General features: G+C 41.5%; 1 protein-coding gene across 5 annotated transcripts in view; it reads right to left on the bottom strand.

Moving 5' to 3' along the window:
* Positions 1-3,284: 3,284 nt before the first annotated feature.
* The window catches only part of SEL1L2 (SEL1L2 adaptor subunit of SYVN1 ubiquitin ligase), a 94,434-nt gene continuing 72,196 nt past the window's right edge, over positions 3,285-25,522 (bottom strand). For 2 of the 5 annotated variants that reach the window (XM_058679469.1, XM_058679471.1), the window contains 6 exons: positions 23,670-23,818; positions 22,322-22,487; positions 22,140-22,214; positions 16,647-16,819; positions 4,105-4,233; positions 3,315-3,516 (listed from right to left, as the gene is read on the bottom strand). In XM_058679469.1, the coding sequence (XP_058535452.1) occupies positions 3,394-3,516; positions 4,105-4,233; positions 16,647-16,819; positions 22,140-22,214; positions 22,322-22,487; positions 23,670-23,818 (815 nt within the window). In that variant the 3' untranslated portion in view covers positions 3,315-3,393. Of the gene's footprint in view, positions 3,517-4,104; positions 4,234-16,646; positions 16,820-22,139; positions 22,215-22,321; positions 22,488-23,669; positions 23,819-25,522 lie in introns of those variants that run through there. The other 3 variants (XM_058679472.1, XM_058679470.1, XR_009247442.1) reach the window with 3 other exon arrangements.

Raw genomic sequence — 25,522 nt, 5'->3', positions numbered from 1 at the left:
TAGCCAATGAAAGAAGACAGCAGTAGGGCCCAGCGCGGTGGCCTAGCAGCTAAAATCCTCACCTTGAAAGCCACAGGATCCCATACGGGCGCCGGTTCTAATCCCGGCAGCTCCACTTCCCATCCAGCTCCCTGCCTGTAGCCTGGGAAAGCAGTTGAGGACGGCCCAAAGCTTTGGGATACTGCACCCGTGTGGGAGACCTGGAAGAGTTTCCTGGTTCCCGGCTTCGGAGAGGCGCAGCACCGGCCGTTGCGGCTCACTTGGGGAGTGAATCATCGGACGGAAGATCTTCCTCTCTGTCTCTCCTCCTCTCTGTATATCTGACTTTGCAATATATATATATATATATATATATATATATATATATATATATATATATATAAAGAAGACAGCAGTAACTAGAACAGAAGTACAGAAGAAAGACCATATTTCACGGTAAGTTCTGCACTCAAATTCGAGATTCATTATTTATCAGCAATGGAATCATTTCTAGCTTTGCCTAGCCTGTTTTCTCCTGTGTAAAACAGAGATATTTATATTGGCTCACAAACTCATCATTCGGATAAAATGAGGACAGATAGAAAACAGAGCCTGGCTCTCAGCAGGTGCTCCATCCTACACCTTCTTCTCCAAGACTCTGGAAAGCACTTCTGTCTCTGTTTCTCCTGGGAACTCATTTTCTTCTCCTTTAGTCACCCAGTGTCATGCCAGATAAAACCTATCACCTGAGACCTTGGGGGAGAAAGAAGTCCACTAGCCATGCTCCTCAAAAACTAAGTCTGGATCTCTGCTCCACTACCAGGCATTGTTGACCTGACTGGCTTTTATGGGATGGATCATAACGAACAGCTACCCCAAATTTAATAAAGAATCAGGGAAGGAAATAAAGAGATGAAAAGGAATTACAAAAGAGATTCAATTTTTTTTTGTATTTTTTTAGCAAAAAGTTGCTATGCTACACAGTCAGTTTTTATTTAAAAGCCATAGTATTAGAGAAAAAAAAAAAATAAGGTTTTCAGCACCCAGGGAGCAGGTGGGATCTTTCCAGACTTGGGAAATATCAATGCTCTCCAAGCTGCAGGCTCTTTGTCCCCCTTTGATAGTCATCTGGAAGCTGACCAGCAACCAGCAGGTGACCCTACATGTGATAGTAGAAAGTCACCACAGAGAAGAAGCTCAAGTTGATGATTTAAAACCCCTACAGGATTCCTGCTGGGGAAGCCGGCTACATTTCTCATATTTATTTGGAGCACTTAGCTGAAGAGGGAAACTTAAGAACTTACACTGTCTTCCCTCCCCTATTTTAGGCAGTGATCTCCTCTACTAGCAATTCAGAAAAATAGTCTCCTTTTCTTCCCTGCTTGGGCAAATTTCACAAGCGTTATCTCTAAGGAGTTCATTTTTCATCTAGACATTGAACCAGAACTCACCAACTGTGCCTTCCCCTCTTTGCCCTTATACTGGAAATGTTTGCATTCTAGATGCCTGTGAACGACAATTCCATGGTCTCTTTTCCTTTACAGACTTACCTGAGATTCAGTTGTCTTCTCTTGACTTTTTTTTTTTTTTTTTTTTTTTTTGTATAAACTAAGCTGAATCCTTTAGAATTAGAATGCCACCATAAGGTAGGGACCATGTCTAGGAAATTCTAAACACTTAAGATTTCAGGCCTGGATTAAATAGATGGCTACGGCTAATATACACCTGTGCTATGTTTATAAAGCACTTTTGAGGTTAGACTTATTTGAACTTCACAATTCTTCAGTGAGGTGGGAATTAAGCCCATTTTAAAAGAGAAAAGCAGGTTTTCAAAGCCACGCTCAACATCATAGAGCTATAATGCACAAAGTTGGGCGTCAAATCTGATTGTTGGATTCCAGACTCCGTGTATGCCCATCTTGCTACACTACTTTTCATTATGGTTGACATTAGAAATGAGTTCTTCTTATAAGTAGGGATATAGTATCTCTTCCCATCAAAGATCTCGGCATTTTGGCTGAAGAAGTAAAAAACACCAAAGACACCCAGATTGTATCAACCCAGCTATATTCCTTTTCCACACCATTGGCCGTACATTTTTAAAGAATATTAAAAGCTACCCTTTAGAAAACACTTCTAAGTGCCAGGCCTTGCTATATTACCTCTGAAAACATACAATTAATATGCAGCTCTTCGCCAAAGGTATTGGTTTCCCAGTTTTGCATGTTAGGAAATGAATCTTGAGAGGTCAGACAGCTAGAGTTATGGAGCTGTGCCTGGCACTGTGGTGCAGTGGGTCACTTTGCACCCTGTGATGCTGATGTCCCATATAAGAATACCAGCTGAAGGAAGTAACAGTTTCTCCACTTCTGATCCGGATCCTTGCTAGTGTGCCTGGGAAAGCAGCGGAAGCTGGCTCAAGTACTTGGGCCCCTGCATCCCACCTGGGAGACCCAGAAGGAATTTTTTGCACCTAGCTTCAGCCTCACACAGTTCCAGCCATTTGGAGGCATGGACCAGTGGATGGAAGATCTTTTTATCTCTGTCTCTCCCTATAACCTTGCCTTTTAAATGAAAAAAATAAATCTTAAACAACAAACAGGAGTTGTGAAGCTGGGATTCAAGGCTGGTTCTTGACGTAAGTCATGGTTCTGTTGCATTCTCCTTCCCAACCCAGCCCCCGAGCCCTGGGCTCAGAATTGGCCTCTTAGAGGATCCAAAGAATCAGGACATTGGGAGACTTTTACCATCACCTTTTTAAAGTGCCCTGGAAGGTACAACCCAGAAAGACCAGGTTTGCTAGAAAGGACAGGGGAGGAGTACAGTGCTGTCCCAACCCAGAAGCCTTGGTTCACCTCACAACCACTAAGTGAGCTTTGACAGCAGGCCCATGAGTGAGGAGCTGGGTTAGTTCCACATCCTCATGCCAGGCACAAGACATCACGAAGAACTGCTGCTCAGTAGGGCTCTATTATAGCTCACAGTGTCATTCCCAACAAGACGGACTTGTGCAATGATTTTTATCATCTTCTCAGGAATGTGTATACCTCTGCCTGCCCAGTTCTCTGTTATCACCTTTTATATCATTGGGAGCCAAGAAACCTGGCTTGTCTTCGGGAAAAGGGAGAGACTATTATACAAACAAGAAAGCAGGTGTCTTGATCATGAAGACAGTAAGCTGTAACACATCTTGGGTACCAGTCTCCGTCTTCCCCTAGGTGGTCAATTATGAAGGAAGTCTAGACTGGTTTCTTGTGCATCCTAGGGTTCCAAGACCTGTCTGTACTCTATTATGGGTCAAGTGTGGGAAACCTACAACAGACTTTTGATTTGGATGAGGAATTTGTTTTTATTTAGGAAGTAGAGCACTCAGTAAACTGGTTTCCAGGAGAAGGTTTTCCTATGGTCCAGATCCTACTGGTGGTGGTTTCTAAGCAAGAAGATCAGCATGGCAATAATTATGCCAATCACAAAAAAGTCCCAGTATGGTCCAAGGGTGTTGTCCAATTTCATCCATTTCCATTTCATTGTGAACTGCTGGTAAGAGACATTCAGTTAACAAACAAACCCCAGCCTCTCACATGACTCAGAACCACCACCTCCACTCAAGCCCACGAATAGCACCCATCCTCTCCCACATTCCCTTTTGCTTCCCTCAGTCTAGAAGACATACCTTTGCTTACTGACAGCTCCCAGATGGGGCTTAACTACTACCTTCAGAATAGCCCCAAAGATTTATAGATTTCATTTCTGCTTTTTCAAACCACAGCTCTTTGTGATATCACTTACCACTTGCCATCTGCTTACCAGTCTCAGATTTTGATGGCAAGAACAATGTTTTCAACAAGTATATACAGCACATGCTGCTTTGTTTAAAACTCTAACCTAGGATGAGCTTAAAAGATCATCTGCCAAATGAAGTCCCTGGTTGCATTACAAAATTCCAACACATACCCAGTATAATCACCCAAATCGGTCTGTGTGGTAAATTCGAGGTTTTGAATTCACCTATCAAAGCAAAATCAGTGTACAAAAAGACCCCTTTGTTGGGTCTTCATCATTTCATTCCTAACCATTGTTCATGGGAGTTTTCAGAGATTTGAGACCAAGTGAAGATAAACTTACGTTAAGAAACAGGACATCTTGGAGGAAATGCACTGTTTCCAGCTTTATGAGGGCAAAGAACACAGGAATGTGAGCATCTGGACTTGTTTCAGCAGCCATGTCATATAATCTCCTGGCTAAGTGAATGTCCTGGAAGTAGAAAAAGAGACCGTACTCGTTAGGTGTAGATTCTTTAAGAACAAGTAAGCTCCTAGATGTATCATCAACTTCTAGAAGTATCATCATTTGTATTTGGCACATAGACTGACTGCCACGAGATTTTTTTTCTCTCATCCCTGGAACTTATGAATGAGGACATGTTTTGTCGCAAAGGAAACTTTACAAATGCAGTATAGGTAAAAGGCCTTCAGATAAAGAGAGAGTGCCCTTGACTCTACCTAATCACCTGAGCCTTTAAACACAAGAGTTGTGTCAGGGCTAAAAACGAAAGAATCAGAAAGGTTCTCAGCATGGGTGGCTAATTTGAGTGAGTGAGAAGGAATTCAAATAGATAGCAAAGAAACAGCACTTTAGCAAGGAAAGGGAACTACAACCTCAAGAAACTGAATTCAGTCAGCCTAACTATTCCTGAGGTGAATTCTTTCCCAAAACCCTCTGGTAACAAATATGACCATGATTTTCACCTTGTCCGTCCCTAAGTAGAGGACCCAACCAGCCATTTGGAGTTTTAACCTACAGAAATTGTAAGATACTCAGACTAATTTAAGCTACTAAATTTGTGGTCATTTCTGATGGCAATCATAGACCACTGGCATGATCTTCAAAAGGCATTTCTGGATATCCCCTGACCAGCCCCTAGCTATGATTGCAATGAAAGTGCAGAAGACATGTACAGTCCTTCAAAACAAATAAAAAGGTAGTAACCAATCATCATGGCCAACTTCTAATAATCTTCATGGTACTTATCATATGTGAAGTTACAAAATGCTCATCATTTGTTTATTTACAGATCCTTAAGGACAAAAGACTGTGTGTTTTTCCATGAATTGTCTGTATCTGGCCAGCACTGTGGCACTGTACATTAAGCTTCCACTCGCAGTGCTGGCATCCTGTATGGGTGCCGGTTTGAGTCCTGGCTGCTCTACTCGCAAGGATAATGGCCTGAGAAAACAGTAGAAGGTTGTTCAAAGTCTTGTGACCCTACAGCCATGTGCGAGACCTAAAAGAAGCTCCAGGCTCTTGGTTTCAAATTGGTCTAGCTCTGGCCATTGCAGCCATTTGGGCAGTGACCCAGTGAAAGAAAGATCTCTTTCTCACTCTATCTTTCCTTCTCTCCTTATAAAATTGCATTTAAAATAGAAATAAGTAAATCTTGTTTTTAAAGTGATTGTGCTTTTAATTTATTAAACTATTTTAGGTCTTGGTTTGGATGTTGATTCCTCAAATGATATACTGCTATACTTTTAGGGACTTCTAAAATTGCATTATATTGCACCCAGACATATTTGTTTTAATTGTGTTTTGCTCCCAGCCTACTTCATGTTTGCTCTGTTTGCTTGAATAATAATGAGAAAGCTAAGTTATATTGCTTTCGAAATTTGAAGTGTCATGGGCCTGTTCCAGAATTGTATTTTGCTTGGGTGCTCTTGAATTATTTTCAAAATGAAGTGGGAGAAGAAACGAGATTTTTCATACTTCATAGTCACCTACATTGCTGTCTTTCCTGCTTTATCACACAAGTTTCAGTAGCTGGGAGTTTCTTGAGGCCTGCAGTAAACCTATTTTCCTGAGTGGCGTCTTCTCTGAGGTGTTCTGCTTGTCTGTTCTTAAAAATCTCTAAAGCCTCATGTCTGGCAAATTGACTTGTTGGAGAAAGAGGAACATCCTTGCTTAAAATACTTAAAATTCAGAAGATGGCTTGGAAAAAAAAATCTTCCTGGCAACAGAGAAAATAGACATTCTAAAAACTCTAATTTGTGTCTCTAATTCCAACGAATCCAGTGGGTGTTCATATGAATGCACCCTGTGGATTATAACGGCTGTGTCAGTCCCACGCATGAAAGGCACATTGACTTGAACAGGGGGGCATTCAGGGAACGGCAGATTTTGTCAATATCTTAAGCATTCATTCTGAAGTTAATAGTTATTCATTTATTTCTTTAGGCACAAGCATCACAATTCAGTCACTTAGTTTACAACGAATATTGAGCAGTATCATTGCAGTGGGTTGAACTGCACCACTTGCCCAAAAGACATTACAATTTGCAGTGGTGATAGGGTCAGACGTGAAAGTCTCTTAATATTTCCAAAGAATGAAATTCATGACTGCTCCTGGTTAATTAGGGAAATCTCTATCCACGTCTCATTTATTTGAAACACACACAGAGAGAGAGAGAGAGAGAGAGAGAGAGAGAGAGAGAGAGAGAGATCACCAAATGTTCACCCTAGTTGAGCTGAGCTGAAGCCAGGAGCTGAAACTAACACGAATCTAGAACTGTGCACAAAGCTGGAACTTCAACCCAGACACTCAGATATGAGACACATGTGACCCAACCAGCTTGCCCATAGAGCAACTCACATAAAAAAGAGTTTTATTGGGCCTGGCGGCGTGGCCTAGCGGCTAAAGTCCTCGCCTTGAACGCCCCAGGATCCCATATGGGTGCCGGTTCTAATCCCGGCAGCTCCACTTCCCATCCAGCTCCCTGCTTGTGGCCTGGGAAAGCAGTTGAGGACGGCCCAATGCATTGGGACCCTGCACCCGCATGGGAGACCCAGAAGAGGTTCCTGGTTCCCGGCTTCGGAGAGGTGCGCATCGGCCCGTTGCGGCTCACTTGGGGAGTGAAACATCGGACGGAAGATCTTCCTCTCTGTCTCTCCTCCTCTCTGCATATCTGACTGTAATAAAATAAAGAAATCTTTAAAAAAAAAAGAGTTTTATTGCTACAGAGTTCTCATTTTTTTGAACTTACTAAGACTCCTAAATAACTCAAACAAAAATTTACTCCTGATAGTTTTTGACAATGCCCAAGATTCATTAAGAAGTCCATGGCACAACTAATTCACTTAGATTTAATTGTACTCTGTTTAGTACAATTGAGTTTATTTTGCTTCAAATAAAGTGGTTCTGGAGGTTATGTAAACCAATCTACATGTTCTTTCTAAAGATTTATTTGAGTTACAAAGAGAGAGAGAAACACAGAGAAAGAGATCTTCCACCTGCTGGTTCATTTCCCAAATGGCCAAACAGGCAGACCTGGCCAGTCCACAACTGGGAGCCAGGAGCCTCTTCTAGGTCTCTCATGTGGGTGCAAGGTCCCATGGTCTTGGACCATCTCCTGTTGCTTTCCCAGGCCATTAGCAGGTAGCTGGCTCAGAAGTGGGGCAGCTGGGACTAGAACTGGTCCTCATATGAGATGCCAGCCTCTGTGGCATAGGATGAGCTTACTACACTTCTGTGCCAGCCTCCATAGGTTCATCTTTTAAAGATATGCTTCCAGCTAAAATGTCAGGTATGCCAAAGTACTGCTCAATGTTCAAATGTTCAAAATAGCTTCTACAATTTAAAAAAATCTGTATTCTCCACAAAGTGTGTTTCTAACAATTGTTCAATTGCAGTTTTTACTGGGATAGCATATATTAACTAAGATGTAATTTTTTTATTTTTTAAAATATATATATTTTTAATTTGAAAAGTAAAGTTACACAGAGACACAGACACACAGAAAAAGATCTTCTAGTTCATTCCACAGATGGCCACAGCAACCTGGATTCATGTCAGGACAAAGTCAGGAATTCCATCTGAGTCTCCCATGTGAGTCAGGCAGGGGTCCTAGTAACTGGACAGTCTTTGACTGCTTTCTCAGGTGAAACCAGTGGACCCAAGCCAGAGTAGGATTTCTGAGTCTCGGGCATAACTAAGATGTAGTTGTGAAAATACTTTATTCTTGGTTCTTATTCTAAATATATGTATTAATTAGAAAGAATTTCTGAATAGACAGAGCTGAACAAATGCGGAAAAATATTTTACACCCATTCTTCGAACACTTTTATAAACATCTTTTTGAAAATTTTGTGTATTTACTTATTTATCTTTAAAGACGATTTTTGTTGGAAAGGCAGATTTATAGAGAGAAAGACAGAGAGAAAGATCTCTTGTCGGCTGGTTCACTTTCTTTTTTTTTTTTTTTTAAAGATTTATTCATTTTATTAAAGCCAGATATACACAGAGGAGGAGAGACAGAGAGGAAGATCTTCCGTCCAATGATTCACTCCCCAAGTGAGCCGCAACGGGCCGATGCACGCCTCTCCGAAGCCGGGAACCTGGAACCTCTTCTGGGTCTCCCACGTGGGTGCGGGGTCCCAATGCACTGGGCCGTTCTCAACTGCTTTCCCAGGCCACAAGCAGGGAGCTGGATGGGAAGTGGAGCTGCCGGGATTAGAACCGGCACCCATATGGGATCCTGGGGCGTTCAAGGCGAGGACTTTAGCCGCTAGGCCACCGCGCAGGGCCCTAATCTAGGGAATTTTTAATCTGTATAATATTTGTTTTCTGTTTCTTTACCCAACAGTGTATGTCAAGAGATATGCTGTGACTTATAGTGCTATTTTATTATAAGGCATTTTTTATGGTTGCAGAATGAATTCTAATAAAGACTTATGAAATATATATATGTGCCAGTCTCCAACTGTTCTACTATCATTCATGATAATTCAACACAGCAAGTAATCTTGTTAACTTCACTTTACAGATGAACTGAAATGTCCTGAAAGGTTTTCACTTCTGGAAATTCATATTACTTTCAAGTGGCAAACGTGGGCTCAACTCCAGATAGTCTGATTCTAGCCTCTGATATAAGCACTAGGCCATAAAAACACAAAACTACACAGTAATTTACATTACATGTCTTCCACTTTGGTTTTTTCCCTGTAATCAATAAAGCTATGTGAATACAAGGTATTTTAGGCACACTTGTATTTCAAATTAATTTATTAGGGAAAGACATTTATTTTCACGAAAAATTTGACCTTTGAAGAAGTGCATGTTCTGTTCTGCCACATTTGAAGGAGGGCCATTTTAACTCTCTGAATTCAGCTATACTTTATTTTTTAAAAATATTATGTATCTGTATTGTAAAGTCACATTTCCAGAGTGAAGGAGATATAAAGACCTTCCCTCTATTGATTCATACCCCAAGTAGCTGCAATGGCTGCAGCTGAGCTGATGTAAAACCAGGAGCCAGGAGCCTCCTCCCAGTCTCCCATGCAGGTGCAGGGTCCCAATGCTTTTGACCATTTTTTACTGCTTTTGTAGGCCACAAGCAGAGAGCTGGAAGGTAAATGGAGCATCTGGGATATGAACCAGTGCCCATATGGGATCCCAGGCATGCAAGGCTAAGACTCAGCCACTAGGCTACCATGCCAGGCTCTAGCTATAATTTCCAGAAATAGCCCCCGCTGCTGCTAGAAAGGAACCCACACAGATACAGCCAAATAATCTTTGACAAAAAGACAAACGACAATCCAGGCAAATGGGAAGGTCTGTTCAATAAATGCTGTTGGGACAACTGGTTAATAGCCTGCAGAAACAAAAAGATAGACCCACATCTCTCACCATACACTAAGATCAAATCTAAATGGATAACAGATCTAAACGTACATCCAGAAACCTTCAAACTTTTGGAAGAAAATGTTGGAAATACTCTGCAAGATCTAGGGGTAGGTCCCGACTTCCTAAAAAGGACACCAAAGGCAATAGAAATCAAGACCAGAATAAACAAATGGGACCTCATCAAACTAAGAAGCTTCTGCACAGCAAGGGAAATAATCAACAAAGTAAAAAAGCAACCCACAGAATGGGAGAAGATCTTCGCGCACTACGTAGGTGATAGAGGGCTAATCTCCAGAATATACAAAGAGCTACAAAACAACCAAAATGTCAAAACAAACAAGCCACTCAAGAAATGGGCACGGGAAATGGGCAGACACTTCACAAAGGAACAAACCCAAATGGCAAATAAACATATGAAAAAATGCTCACGTTCCCTGGCAATAAGGGAAATCCAAATTAAAACATCAATGAGGTACCACCTAACGCCAGTAAGACTGGCCCACATGAATAAAAGCACCAACATACTTGTTGGCGAGGTTGCAGGGAAAAGGGAACCCTACTCCACTGCTGGTGGGGCTGCAGGCTGAAACAGCCTCTGTGGAAATCAGTATGGAGAATATTCAAACAACTCAAATTCAACATACCGTATGATCCAGCAATAGCACTCCTAGGAATATATCCAGAACACTTGTTTTATGAGAAACCAACATGCACTCCTATGTTAATAGCAGCACAATCAGTAATTGCAAAAACATGGAAGCAGCAGACGATTGGATAAGAAAGCTATGGTTCATCTACTCCATGGAATACTACTCAGCTATTAAAAAAAACAAAATGCAGTTCTTTGTGGCCAAATGGGCCAAACTGGAAACCATAATGCTAAGGGAAATGAGCCAATCCCAAAAGGTTAAATACCACATGTTTGCCTTAATTTAAGATGATATGATGTTATGTATAACATGTTTTGTTATGTATGTTATATGTTGTGTATAAACTAAAATTGAAATGTCAATGAGGTGGTCACAGAAGGTGGCTGGGAACCCGCATTTACTTTTAACATATTGGTTACTCATTACTATGTCAATTAATTCCATAATGATGTAAATTTTTGCTGATGGTATGTTGGAGCTTTTAATTAATCGGGATGATACTCTGCTGGCTCTGTCTTCAGACCAGAGAGGGTATACCTAAGAAGCCGTTGAACTTGACTGGACAATAAGATGCTGGACTCTATGTTTGGTATATGCTTGCAATGGGGGAATCTCAAGTGAACTTGAGCTGTGGTTATGCAACAAGGTGGAGGAATCCACCATGGTGGGAGGGTTTGGGGAGGGGTGGGGAGAATCCAAGGACCTATGAAACTGTGTCACATAATATAATGTAATTAATGAATTAAAAATAATAAATAAATAAATTAAAAATAAATAAATAAATAAATAAATAAACTCTGAAAAAAAAAAGACTACAGCTTTCACATTCCATAGGTGGTCAGACCAGAGAAATGAGAAATAAAAATGCTTTGTTCTATAGTTTCATATTTGACAGGCCTATTTATAATTTAATTGTTGGATGCAAATTTGTTTCCTCTGCAAGATGAAAAAATATGTTATCTAGAGGGTCTAAATATGTTTGAAACTCCTCTGCAAAGGTCAATTTTTATACACCTTTTGTCTTCTGGGACAGATTTCCTAGTTCTAATCTTTAAGCATTCATGATTTTTCCCATATAAAAAGATCATGATGTGTTTTTCATACTCCTTGTCAAAGCATTTTAGACAGGACCTCAGGATCCTGATTCCTTCACTTTGATTGTTCCTTCTTTAACATATTTGTAGTCCCTTTTAAAAAATGTTAAAGTCTTTTTAAAAAGAAAATACTTAATTGAAAATGAGAGAGAGAGCAATCCTTATCATCTGGTTTACTCTCCAAATGCTGAAACAGCTGAGGCTGGAGCGTAGAACAGCAACCAGGTTTCCTCTGTTGATGGCAGCAGCCCAGGCGCAAGGGCCATGAGCCACTGCTCTTCCAGGCACGTTCACAAGAAGCCTGATTGGAAGCCCAGGCGCTGAGGCTTGAGGCAGCACCCCAAGCACGCCAAGCAGTGGCTTCACCTGCCATGTCACTCGCCCTGATTCAGAATACTTCACTATAACACTCTTTTAAGGTGTGGGGACATGTATATGCATGCTATTTTTAGTTGAAGAACATATTTCTTTCAGAGAAAGCTGTAACTTCTTTGCAATCATTCTTTTTGTGTCCCCAGAATCTAACACAATACCTCCTCACAACAGCATAAGAACTTCATAAATATTTGAGCTGAATGAATGAATGAAAAGGAGAGCACAGTTCTACGGTGTTCTCCAAGCAGATATGTTTTAAAGTTGGAGTTTTGAAAGATTCTTCCAGCTGATGACATTGGAGCTCTTCCTTGAAAACTAAACTGGGCTTCGATGGACAAAAGCTTTAAAGAACAATCCTGGGGCCTGGCGGCGTGGCCTAGCGGCTAAAGTCCTCGCCTTGAACGCCCCAGGATCCCATATGGGCACCGGTTCAAATCCCGGCAGCTCCACTTCCCATCCAGCTCCCTGCTTGTGGCCTGGGAAAGCAGTCGAGGACGGCCCAGTGCATTGGGACACTGCACCCGTGTGGGAGACCTGGAAGAGGTTCCTGGTTCCCGGCTTCGGAGAGGCACGCACCGGCCCGTTGCGGCTCACTTGGGGAGTGAAACATCGGACGGAAGATCTTCCTCTCTGTCTCTCCTCTCTGTATATCTGACCGTAATAAAATGAATAAATCTTTAAAAAAAAAAAAAAAAAAAGAACAATCCTGGTGCAATAGCTCAGTGGCCTAAATCCTCACCAAGTGTATGCTGGATCCCATGTGGGCGCTAGTTTGTGTGATGGTTGATTCACTTCTTTCAGGTCTCTACATGTGGCCTAGCAAAGCAGCAGAGGGTGGTACAGAGCCTTGGGACCCAGCACCAGCGTGGCGGACCCAGAGGAGGCTTCTGGCTTTGAATCAGTTCTGACTATCACCATCATTTTGGGAGTGAACCAGCAGATGGAAGATCTTTGTTTCTCCTTCTGTCTAAGTTTGATCTCCCTTTCCAATTAAAACAAATCAAAATTTTTTCAAATTAGAGAAGCTCATTCCAAAGGGAATAGGGCAAAATCCAAGGGTTTCAGTTAAAGGTCTTTGTAAGAAGGAACGAATATCCTTGAATATGTACATATGGGAAAGTGGCATATCAAACCTTTATTGTCAAGGTAGGGTCAAGGAGGGTTTTGAACTCAGGGTAAGAAGTCTGGATTTCATTAGGCAACAGGAAGTCATTACAGTTTTTTTTAAATATTTGTTAATATATTTGTGCTTTTTTTGGTGTGGTTTTAGCAGGGAGGGAAGTTAGGGTAGAGCGGATAATAGTTCCAGAGTTACATTTTATCAACAGTAATATGAAATAAATATAAAATAAAACAGTACTTCATGAGATAAGTTATATATTAACATCATTGCTAACATCTGTAACAAATAAATCCCCTAATTTCCGCGGATTACCAGGACCAAAGTTTATTTTACCTCAGTCAATATTCCAATGTGGGCATTCTTGTTGGCAGTAAATTCTCTTTGCAACTGAGAGATCTAAGCTCCTTCCTTCTTGTGGTTCTACAACTCCTTGGCCTCTCTGTGGCTTCAGATGCAGACAGTGAAAGAGGAAAGAGACTGCAGGGAAGCTCTAGCTTCTTCTTAGGGCATTTACTACAGAAAAGACCCCCTTCACTTTTACTGCTCTGTAATCGTTGAAAACAAAACACATGAATGCAAAGGAATGTGCAAAAATCCAGGTCCTGATAAGCAGGTGCACCATAGCATCATGTGGTAACTAATTAAAGCAAGACGACTTCAAATCATTGGTGAATAAAGGTGTGTCTGCCACATACTTAAAGGGAAAAACTAGAATTGGAGGCTTTGAGTAGCCTTCAAAACAAGCCTGTAGGAGCAGAAATTCAAACTTGAACCAGGTATAGGTAGTGAAATGGCCAGAAGGGGCTGCACAGTAGGTTTGGCTCATGGTTTAAATTTCTGAAGTGCTTCTAATCAAACATAATTTGATAAGGAGTTACATAGCAATTTACAAGCTGTGTGATTATATTTCTAAAGTAGTTCAAATCCTTTCCCAGTTCCCCACCAGGTATTGTTTCATGTTCCCAGAACGATGCAGGTAGTCAGTTTTGGCTTCCAGTTTTAAGTTAAAAAGCTCATGAACTGAGATGGTTCTCAGTGAAGCTATCAGCATAATTCATCCTAGCAACAACTGTACCACCTAGTAACAGCTTCCTTTCTGAATGCAGATGAGAACAATGACCCATATTTTCCCATTGATTTATTAAGAGCTGATTTACACCTTACTTTCTTCCCCAGAAGTCTTAAATGCTCAACTACAATGTATCACTCCATATCACTTTCTTTGATTACCAAAGAAATGGAAGTGATATTACACTCATCTTTCTCCTTGATTTGCCACAGGATTAACTAATAAAGAGGATAATGAAGTGTCTTGTTGAAGGAATGTTTAATTATTTCATGACAAATACTAGGATGACCTATTCTAACTTCTCTGTTTTCAATGAAACAAGTTTTGGGATTTTAATTATCGGGATCTTCAGTTTAAGAATTAGAAACAGTGATATCTTGTTAATTCGCCATGAGGGGACAAGCTTAGCAAACTTTGCCTCAGACACTCAGTTGTCATTTTCAAAGTGTTACATAGAGGAATTAACAAAGACCGAGAGAAACAACCCCTTATTAAGGAAATCTAAGGTTCTCATATCTAGATCTGAAGAGCATTTTTAAATGTAAAGAATTCCTGTACTTGCAAAAAATTATGTACTTGCAACTGAGACTGATTCAAATGAAATGTCCACGATTAAACAGGAACCCTGCCAAAAAAGGATAGAAACAATGACCAGAGCTTTTTTTCTGAATGTATAAAATGGATGCATCAATGATTGCTATGTGGCAGAGTGAACGAAACGCCTGGGAGACAAACAAGTGATGACCACAACGAGGAGAACCAGCCCTTGTGATGCAGGGGACAGGCAGTGTGTGCTTTTCTACAGTGATGGCCACGTGTCCCCTTCCCCTCCTAGGGATCACTTCAAGGAGGATGTCAGGGGCTGGAATCCTCAATCACATGGGAGTAGGAGTACTAACTTGAATTTAACACATGGGAAGGATTCATTGTATCCTTCTCTATAGACAATCCTTTTCTCCATGATCATATTTTGCATGGGAAATGATGAATAAAAACTTCAATCTTGTTGAGTTTTAGCAGGTGCTAAAACTTAGCAGGAATTTAGCAGGTGCTCAAATTCCATTACTTAAACAGTCATTCAACACACTGGTAGATTACAAAGCCATTCCACAAAGGGTCACTGGTTTTTATCTCCAAAGCCTGGGTCAGGGCACATATCATTTTTCTGTCTTACTGCTGTGGATGACAGAGGAATCATGGGGTAGCTAAAGTAACGTACAAAGAACCATCTAATTTGGCTATATTGTCCGCTCCCATTCTCCCCAGATTTTATAAGTATGTGTAGTCCACATCTGTTAAGCCTGGTGTGAAACAAAGATCAACCAATAGGCAGGCTGCAAGAGATAGTGGGATAGCAGGGTCTTGCCTCGCTGGATAATTAGTACCTGAATAGTAAGCTATTGGTTGCTATGTGTGCCATAACCAGTTTTCACTAATTCTGAATTAGCAGCACAACTGGAAGAAGGAAGAGAGCACATAAAAAGGTAGTAGTTCCCACATTATTTGAGTCTAGGAATGCAGCCAGGAATACAAATCTTGAAACACTAAAAATGACTCAAGCAGAGCTTGCTCTCCCTCTATCAGCCTCTCTCCCTCAAAAGAAAGAAAGCAAGGTAACAGAGAGAGAGAGAGAGAGAACGGAAGGAAGGAAGACAGACAAGCATGAGGTTAGACAGGCCAAGGTAGAAATGCGATTTCCACCATGGGTGAACTCTGCAAGCTGGACACAGTAACATGGTCTCTCTGCACTGGGGTTTCCTCACTGTGATTTTGTGACATATACACTAAGAACAGTTACAGAATCTATTTCATCACCTCAACTAACATCTGGTTATTGTTATCGTTGTTGATATTTGATATACTTTTCTCATCTTGTCTGATCCCAATGCTATCTCCTATGTAATTATACTCAAGTGTCTAAGGATTTACCCAATACCACCTAATACCATTTTCCATAAAGAATATGTCCCATTTTTTCAAGTCAAGCACAATCCTGGGAGAAAAGAGATCCATTCCCTTGTACCTTTCTAGAGTTCCCAACACAGTGCCATGCATATGGTGTGAATGGTTCATAAGACATTTCTTCATTAATACTCAGTATCCATTGCTCGTTGCTACTAAGAGCTCACACATGAGTATGTGAAAACTTTAAAGGAAAAGAGGCCTGGAGGTGGGGCCCACTGGGAAAAGCATGTGCTAGAAAAAGTTGAAACTTATGAATCAAATTATATTAGACTACAAGCCTTCTACTTATTAATTATATCACAGACATAAATGAAGTAAATACCATCTTCTTTTTCAGGGCTTATATCAGGGTAAGTGATATAGGTTTGGTTAAGTAATATGTGTTGGAACATCGACAGTTGCTAAGTCTTTTCCTTCTTTCTTGTTCAAGAGTGAAGAATATCCAGCCCTTTGTGCCACTTAAGATCCATGAAATTATTTGATCTGACCCAACCAAAACAACTGAGGGTGGGACTTGAAATTCACTAAGTCTGTATCAGGTTAAGTTTTCAGTTGATAATTCTGCCATGAGTTGTGAAAGATTTTATAAATCTCCAAGGGACCCTTGGCAGGAAAAATGTTCCTCATACTTGCTATGTCTATGTTGATGACATCATTGAAATTCAAAACACACATTTGCCCTTCAAACATACAGGTGAAGCATTACCAATATAATTACCTTTGTGATACCCAAGCCATGTTCATACATATAGGCCAGATTGAACATGGCTTGTGCACTGTGGTACTTGTCGGCTGCAATGCTGTAATGTGTGGCTGCTGTTTGATAGTCTTGCTTGGTTCCATAGCCATAGTAATGATAATCGCCGATTTTTACTCTAGCAAATGCATTACCTGATGGAGATATTAGAAACAAGAGTCATAGCTCAAATGATTCATATTAGCTTCCAGTAAATCAATCCAGTGATCTTTAAAAATTCATGTATATGTGTGTTTAGGAAAAAGAAATCCTAGCATCAGGATTGGATATACTCTCTTGTGCACAAAATCCACAAATGATAGATAGCTCTCTCTATTTTGGGATAACACCCACGATATAATACATATATTCTTCACAAAAACTTGGAAATTTTACCTTTTAAATCCATTTTTTGAAGGTAAGTCAAGTCTTGCAAAGCAGGACCCTATTGCTGCCATTTCTTAGATTTCATTTCTGAAGCTCTAATCTTATGCATCACCAGTTTCTCTCTCTCTGCCAGACCAAGCTGCCCCTCAGGTATTCAAACATGTTCTGGTACCTTCTACTTTTCTTCATCTCTCAGTATCTCCTAATCACTGCCCCATTTCTCCATTTCCCTTTACATTCAACCTTCTCAAAACATGTTCTATACTTACTATCTCTGAGGCTTCCCACATGGTCTTCAGTGCACTTTCCCTTGGCCTCTGTCAGCTCCTTTGAATCTGTCTTCAAGGTGGTTGAAAACCTGAGTTCACCACATACCTGGGCTAGTTCTATATCTGTCTCTGTCTCAACTTCTGGGCAGCACTGGAATTTTTTTTTAAGATTTATTTATTTTTATTGAAAGGTGGATATACACAGAGGAGGAGAGACAGAGGAAGATCCTCCGTCCGATGGTTCACTCCCCAAGCAGCCTCATTGGCTGGAGCTGAGCCAATCCAAAGCCAGGAGGCAGGAGCTCTTCTAGGTCTCCCACTTGGGTGCAGGGTCCCAAGGCTTTGGGCCGTCCAGAGCTTTCCCAGGCCACAAGCAAGTAGTTGGATGGGAAGCAGGGCTGCTGGGATTAGAACCGGTGACCATATGGGATCCCGGGCGTGCAAGGGGAGGACTTTTAACCACTATGCTATCACACCGGGCCCAGCACTGGAATTTTTAGACTCCTATGCCCAAGCATGTTCCTTTCTAGGCACCAACGGCATTGCATCCTCTTGATGTCTCTAGTCCACAGGCTTCTGCTTTTAAACTCTTGCCTGACGCCTCCCCACATAGTTACTATTTTTGTAAAATTTTTTTCTTAAATGTGTTTGTTTCTGTTCTAGCCAGTTTCTAAAGTTTGAAATGCTAAGGGTTTGTTCCTAACTCCTTTTCTCCCTTTTCTCTTCTATCTCTCTCCTCTAACTCAAGGAGAGAGAGAGAGAGAGAGAGAAAGAGAGAGAGAGAGAGGAAACTTTTACCTGCTGGTTCATATCCCATATGGCTGGAAACAGCCACAGCTGGCAGAAGTCAGGAACTGCATGTGTATCTCCCACACTGGTGACAGAAACCCAGAGAGCAAAGCCCTCATGTGTCGCCTTGCAGAATGCAGAGTAGCAAGAAACTGGATCAGAAGTGGTAAAGAGGGGTCAGAATTGTGGTGCAGTGAGCAAGGCTGCTGCATGTGATGCCAGTATCTCAGATGGGCTCTGGTCACATGCTAGACACTGTACTTCCAATCCAGCGCTCTGACAATGACCTGGGAAAAGTGTTTGGGCCCTGGCTACCAAGTAGGAGACTCAAAAGAAATTTGTGGCTCTTGAGCTAGCCTTGTCCTGGCCATCATGCCCATCTAAGTGGAGTTAACCAGTTACTGTCTCTCACTGTACTCTGACTTTCAAATATGTAAATAAATCTTTAAAGAAAAAAAAAAAAGCAGTGGTGGAACTGAATCCCAGGCACTCTGATTTGGGCATCTTAAGTGGTGGTTTACGCGGCACAATGCCCACCACCTTAAGATGTTCAATGTCTACCTTTATTTTTTTTTAAAACATTAACTAATCTGTTTGAACAGCAGAGTTAGAAAGGAAGAGATAGAGAGGGGGGTTTTCCACCTACTGGAACACTTTTTTTAATGATTTATTCATTTTTACTGGAAAGGCAGATTTACAGAGAGAAGAGACAGGGAGAATGCTGCTTCACTCCCCAAATGGCTGCAGTGGCCGAAGCTGAGCCAATCCGAAGCCAAGAGCTTCTTCTAGGTCTTCCACATGGGAGCAGGATCTCAAGGCTTTGGACCATCCTCCCTTATTTTCAGTCTACAAGCAGGGAGCTGAATGGGAAGTGGGGCAGCTGGGACATGAACTATTGCCCATATGGGATATCAGTGCTTGCCAGGTGAAAATAAGCTAGTTGAGCCATGATCTACTTTCCAAATGGCCATGACTGCCAGTGCTGGCAGGGCCAGGCTGAAGATAGGAGCTGGGAGCTTCATTGGCAACTCTCATGTGGGTGGTAGGGACCCACGTACTTGAGGTACTTTGCTGTTTTCCCACATACATTAGTAGGAAGCTGAATTTGTGAGTGGAGCAGCTGGGACTTGAACTCTCACCCATATGGTGACACCACAGGCAGTAGCTGTAAGTGTTAGGCCACAATGCTGGCTCTGAATTTGAAGAATTTAATGCAAGGATTCTAAGGCAAAAGTAAATTTGATATGTGGGATGAGTAGCACAAAGGCCAGGTGGTAGAGCAAAGTGAGGAAGTAACACACAATGAGATTAGTCCGAGACAGGAGACTTACCAGGCATGATCCTCAGTTTAGACAGTCATTTTATTTCAAATTCAAAGTGAGGAACTCTGAGGTTCTTAATCACTGATACAATTCAGAAGCTAAATAAATATTTACAGAGTTAGTGGATAGATATGTTAGCAAAGTTGGGAAAATGCTTCCCTTGATGTTATCTAATCTAGAATCTTCCTTTTGAATAAGCATGAATATGTCAAGTAGGACAAAGTAAGGAGATGTTTTAAGAAATGAGATGTCAGTCCTTGAAGGCACTCAGAATGACTTCTAAGAGGTTCTTGAGTCTGCATTTTCATTTACTCGGAGAATGTTGTTCGGAAAAAAAAAAAAAAAGATAGAGCATCCACCACGACCTTCCTCTCTACTGGAGAGAGGTCTACCTTCTCTCTTCTGCAATCTGTCTTCTAGCACAGCCTAGTCTTGGAAAAAAGAGGAAGTACTCAGTGAAGCATGCTCCAAGGTGTAGCCCTCAGTGATCCAGGACTCCTTTCAAATATTGTGCATTGCCTAAGGCCTTATGGGATTTATTTCTGCAGGTACTGAAGTTCTTTTAATCTCCTGGAATCCCCTCCTAAAATGCAGATACTTGTAACAGATACTAGGAGCCAACTTTAACTCTTTTTGAGAGCTACATTCCAGCAGCATGCAATTCGGAAGCCGAGAAAGATATTGTTAGAATTTGCTTACCGGATTTCTCTAAATGTGCAGGTAAGTGGGAACAAGGTCTTAAAGGCAAGGGACCCAGGAGAGGATCTGTGGATTCCTGGTGAGAGCAGAGGCCCATCAAGGGCCAAGGAGAAATCCCTCTCCTCCCCTAATGTTGTCCAAAGCTGCCTTCCTTAGCCTTAGTGTTCCTTCTGGGCCACAGCTACAAGCAGAAAGCCCATCTTTGCACGCTTCCAAGCTTCACAAGCTCTTAAGCTGGATCCTGGCGTATCTGAGAATGTGAAGTAGTGAAGTAGCCAGTTCTTGAGAGGATTCAGTTCTGTCCTAATGAGGGCGACTGGCTGGGGGCATGTGATGATCCAGAGAGGCTCCTGAGGGGATCAATTTACAAGCAAGGGATTTGTACTTCACTTCACAGTCACAGGGTGGTGAATGACCCCTGACCGTTCAGTACCCTCTTCTCTGCAGTGACTTCTAAAAGAAGTATGACAGTGAATAATAAGAGAATTTCATGATTAGATTTGCTAATCCCAAGGGAGCCACTCAGCAGCCCTATCTTCAGGGAGATGTAGGCTTAACCTCTCTTGTGACACATAATCACTTTCAGTGGCCTTTTTTTTTTTTAAATCCTGGGGAATTCTGTTTAATATTAATAGCCTCTCATCTTCTGTGTCTTTTTTCCTGGGTACAATTTCCACACCATTTCCTGGCTTGGAAATAAAACTGCTTTTGTTGCAGTTGAGCCGATTTTTCATGGCCCAGAGATTGCTGGCACCGTTTTCTCACCCCACGTAAGGTCTTTATTGCATTTTAGAAAACACAGACCTTTCTAAAGGGGATTTCTCACTGAAATCATATTGATGGTTTGCCGCCACATTACCAGCTCTACTGGATCTGAGAAGGCACCACTGTGACTTTTTCCTGTGCTTCATATTAACATTAGCTGAGAATGATTTTTTATACTATTCACTTTCTAAGAAAAGGGCTGATTTGGCCTTAATATGAGTTGATTTTAAGAAAACTAACTGGAAATAACATTACTTTCTTATTCTAAGAGTTCCTCAGATATCTAAATGCCAAGTATGACAGCTTTGCCATATCTACTTTTAATAAATCTAACTGTAGGGGAAAAACAGAAAACATACAGAGTTATGCAGATATCACTTGCCATTATTTCCCTCACTAATGGCGTCTTAACATTCATCACCTGTGATCTCAATTAGCAGGGAACCCCAAAAAAGGGAGAGGGTCTTGTCATTGATGTTGTTTTGGTTTTGATTCTTACATGCAAATAGTTATATAAAAATCATAAAGTCTGTGGTAATCATCCATGTGATTTTTAAAAGACAAATCAAATAAGTCTTAGATATGTAAATAATTGTGCTATGGGGTGAACATGTGGTGGTGGAGTTGGCTAGGCCAATGTTTGGGGTTGCCCACATTCCACAAGAGAGTACCCGAATAAAGTCTCAGCTGTCTGTGCCTCTGCTGCAGCTTCTGGCTACTCACCCCAATGGGAGAACCGGGTTTGGAATTCTGGTTTCCAGGGTTTGGCCTGGCTTACCCGCTGGCTTTTGTGGGCATTTGGGGAGTGAACCAGCAAACAGAAGACCACTCTGTCTCCTCCCTTATCTCCATCACTCTATCTTAATGAATTAATAAATAATTCTACCTGTAAACTAACTGAGATATAGGTCCTATCTCAGATTACTTTAGTAAACAACTTACTAAAGCCAGAGTAAAGAAAACTGACTTTCTGAATAAACTCACCGTGTTTCAAACAACTCTCCTGGGGCCATGGAGACAAAGCCACAGAAAAATTCCTACAGTTTGCGAAGATAGAGACCTTGAGATTAGTGAAGGAAATAAGTTTCTGGAAATGACCTCTAACATCAGTCTAGTTTGAAATGTCACCTGCTTAATATTCTGCATCTTTGTCTCTATCTGCCCAGGAACATAGCTCAATCAAATCAGATGAATAATAGTGGACAGGTTCCAGGCAAGTGTTCATTTTTGTCTAGGCGCTATACCTTGAATAGCAGCTCGATTCCACAGGAGAAGTGCCATTGGATACATCTTCTCTTTTTCAAGAATTTTAGCCTTTTCTAAAAAAAGGAGACATTCCGTTAGGGAGGCTTAAAATGTCTCTGTAGTAAAATCATATATGCATATGTATGATTGGAGAATTGCAGAGAATTTTAGCTTATCTTACTAGATTCCAAAATGAATGCTGAATTGCTCTGAGCTACTTCGTACCCCATTTCTGCAAGCAGCGCATACTGAATGAGGGAAGAATCTATATCACCATCCTTATAGGCAAAGTAAGCCGTCAGGAATTTCTCAGCCCAGTGGCCTAGTTCACAGACACCTTTATAAAGCTGTGTGTGGGAAGAGAAATCAAGCAGATTAGTTAGTCAATACACTTCGTCTCAGGCAAATGACACATGAAATCAATTTACAGCTCTTGCTGGCTAGTCAGGCAAGGATTTTAGGCCTAAAGAATAGCTTTTGCAAATTATTTAGGGTGAGGAGTTAATTCTTTTCAGAGGCACAAAAACTGTAAATTCATATTTGTGTGTGTGTGTGTGTGTGTGTTAAGTGAAACTTCCTCAGGCTTAGTTTAAATGTGCATGATAAACTTGCTTAGCATGGGGGCTATCTGGCAGAACAAAAATGTATTGACTTACACTTTCTTTCTGTATTTTTTTTTAAGATCTTTCTGGGCACTGCTGCTCTGAGAGGGCAAGTTACAAGGCTACAGCTGATGTGAAAGGAGAAAATGAAGGGAAGACAGTGCCTGAGGGTGTAGGTGATATAACTGCAAGGGAGGTGTGCAGAGTTCTATGGGGACAAATGTCAACTGAGCTGAATAGCCCTTATGTAACCAAAAGAGCTTAGCCATACATAATTCATTAGGAAGTTGGCGAAGGAGCAAATCTAAATATAGATTATTAGCTGGCAGCTTTTGAAATGAGTTTTAGAGGGACAAGATTGCAACACCGAGATATTTATACTGGTGTGGCGGATATGTTTAATAAATCAATGAAGGGCATTAAGGTCCTAAAAGCATTCTTTTGAACACACATCACTGGCAGATGCGGAAAGATTGCACTTCCTCCATTTTCATCCAAATCATCAAAAACATGAGGACTGTGCTTTCTCAGAAATATGGGCTACCTTTTCTAGGCTACACCAAGCCTTTCCGTTCCCAAGTAGCATCTCCCAGTTCCACTAAAAGTGCCAGTTTGCCCTGGTGATTTGATTGAAAGCTAAAGCAGAGCTTCTTAACTGAATTCAGAGGCAAGCTCTGGACTTGATGAAAGTCAAATATGGGGCGCGTGTGGTGGGGTGGCCACGGAAGGAGGATGGGGTCATTTCCTTCTCCTTTTCCTGGAGTTAATCGCTTGTTTATCCTTCCTGGCACATGTCAACATTCCCCATTGCAAACTGGAAAAAAAGAGGCAATAGCTGTAAAATCAGTGGCACTAACGCTGTAAAGATACTGTTACCTCCTCTGTGCGACAGATGAAAAGCATCTTTAAAGACAGCCCAGTATTTACCTCCACAGCTGTTCTGCATGATCTTAACACACCGGTTCCTGTAGCATACATCTCAGCCAGATAATAAATGGCGAGGGGCTGCCCACTCTGGGATGCCAGGTAAAAATATTTGTAAGCGAGTTTATAGTCCTTCCACACTCCAGAGCCAGCTGGAAATTAAGATGATTTTAAGCCACCCTTATTTACTTCGTATGTTTTAATCTACAGATAGGCTAATCATGGAGAATGCCTGCTAGTTTAACTAGAACGGGAAAAACCTACCCCACAGCAAGATGCTCAAAATCTACTACTTGAGAAGGAACCATTGCATTTGGTTGTAAGAAATAAGTCTACAATCTTTTATTTTAAAAGATTTATTTATTTATTTTGAAAGTCAGAGTTACAGAGAGAGTGAGCAAGAAATCCTGTATCGGCTGTTTCCCTTGCCTGATTGCTACAGTGATCATGATTGAGGCAGTCTGACAGCAGGAGCCAGAGTATCATAAGGGGTCTCCCACCTGGGTGTCAAGAACTCAAGTGCTAGAGCCATCTTGGGCTGCTCTTCTTGGGCCATAAGCAAGGGCGTGGATCAAAAGCAGACCACCTGGGATAAAAACCAGAACCCATAGAGAATGCTAGCATTACAGGTGGTGGCTTTACCCACTAAATCACAAGAGTGGCCCTGAAATGTATAATCCTAGCTCTTTTAGAAAACTGAGAAGTACTTTTTTGGTCTCAAGAAAACAGGAGGCTAAATGGAGTTAAAAGATTAGTTGATTCTGGTGCCTGAAATTTGGAAAGCCATGTATATCTTTCTCATGATAAATATTTTCTACAATTAAAATTAAGAAAACAAAATTGAAAGTGGGCTCGCCATTGTGGCATAGTAGGCTTAGCCTCCGTCTGTGGTGCCAGCATCCAATATGGGTGCTGATTTATGTTCTAGATGCTCCAGTTCTGACACAGCCTCCTGATTATGGCCTGGGGAAACAGCAGAAGATATTTCAAGTTCTTGGGCCCCTGCACCCATGTAGGAGACTCAGAATTAGCTTCTAGTTCCTGACTTCAGATGAGCTCAGCTTCAGCAGCTACGGCCGTTTGGGAGTGAAACAGTGGGTGGAATAACTCTGACTTTCAAATAAACATTTAAAAAGATAAATCTTGAGAAAGAAATTGAGAGGTAGGGAAATAGAGAGAGGTTCCATGTGTTAATTCACTCCCCCAAAGGCCTCAAGGATGGGGTAAGCTGAAGCCAGGGACAAATTCACGCTAGGTCTCCCATGTGAGTACTGTAAGTCCAGCTCCGTGAGCTATCAATGCTGCTTCCCGGAGTTTGTTTTATCAGAAAACTGGAGTCAGGAACTAGAGGTGGATAGTGAACCCAGGTATTATGGTATGGGACACAAGCAGCTTAACCCCTAAGCAACATGCATCTCCCACCACAATTGTTTGAAGTATGCTCATCTCTCCTCAATATGACCTAACTACAGTAGACAAAACAGTGGTCTCCAAGAACCAAAAGCCATACTTAATGCTTCCAATGCAAATGGGAAGACTAATTTAGTTCCTTCCAGCCACAACTCTAACATATAGAGTAGGCAAATCTTAGCTCCAGGAAACCCAAATATGACCCAAGTCATGATTGGAACAAAGAGAGGCATCAGAGCTGGGAGGGAGAAGCAGCCTCCTACCAGCAGCATGGATTCTCATTCTGGCCCTGCCATTTGTGAGGGAGGTATGTCAGGCACGCCACTTTACCTGCAAAAGGAAGGCGCTTGCCCCAGATAATCCTTAAACTCTTTTCAGCTCTAACTTTTCACCGCCCTTTACAGGCAGTACCATTAACGACTGAGAAGAAAATTCTGGGAGGCAGA

Source organism: Ochotona princeps, chromosome 22, assembly GCF_030435755.1.
Source record: "Ochotona princeps isolate mOchPri1 chromosome 22, mOchPri1.hap1, whole genome shotgun sequence".
NCBI lineage: Eukaryota > Metazoa > Chordata > Mammalia > Lagomorpha > Ochotonidae > Ochotona > Ochotona princeps.
The sequence above is the reverse complement of the archived record's forward strand: the minus strand, read 5'-3'. Positions and strand labels throughout refer to the sequence as shown.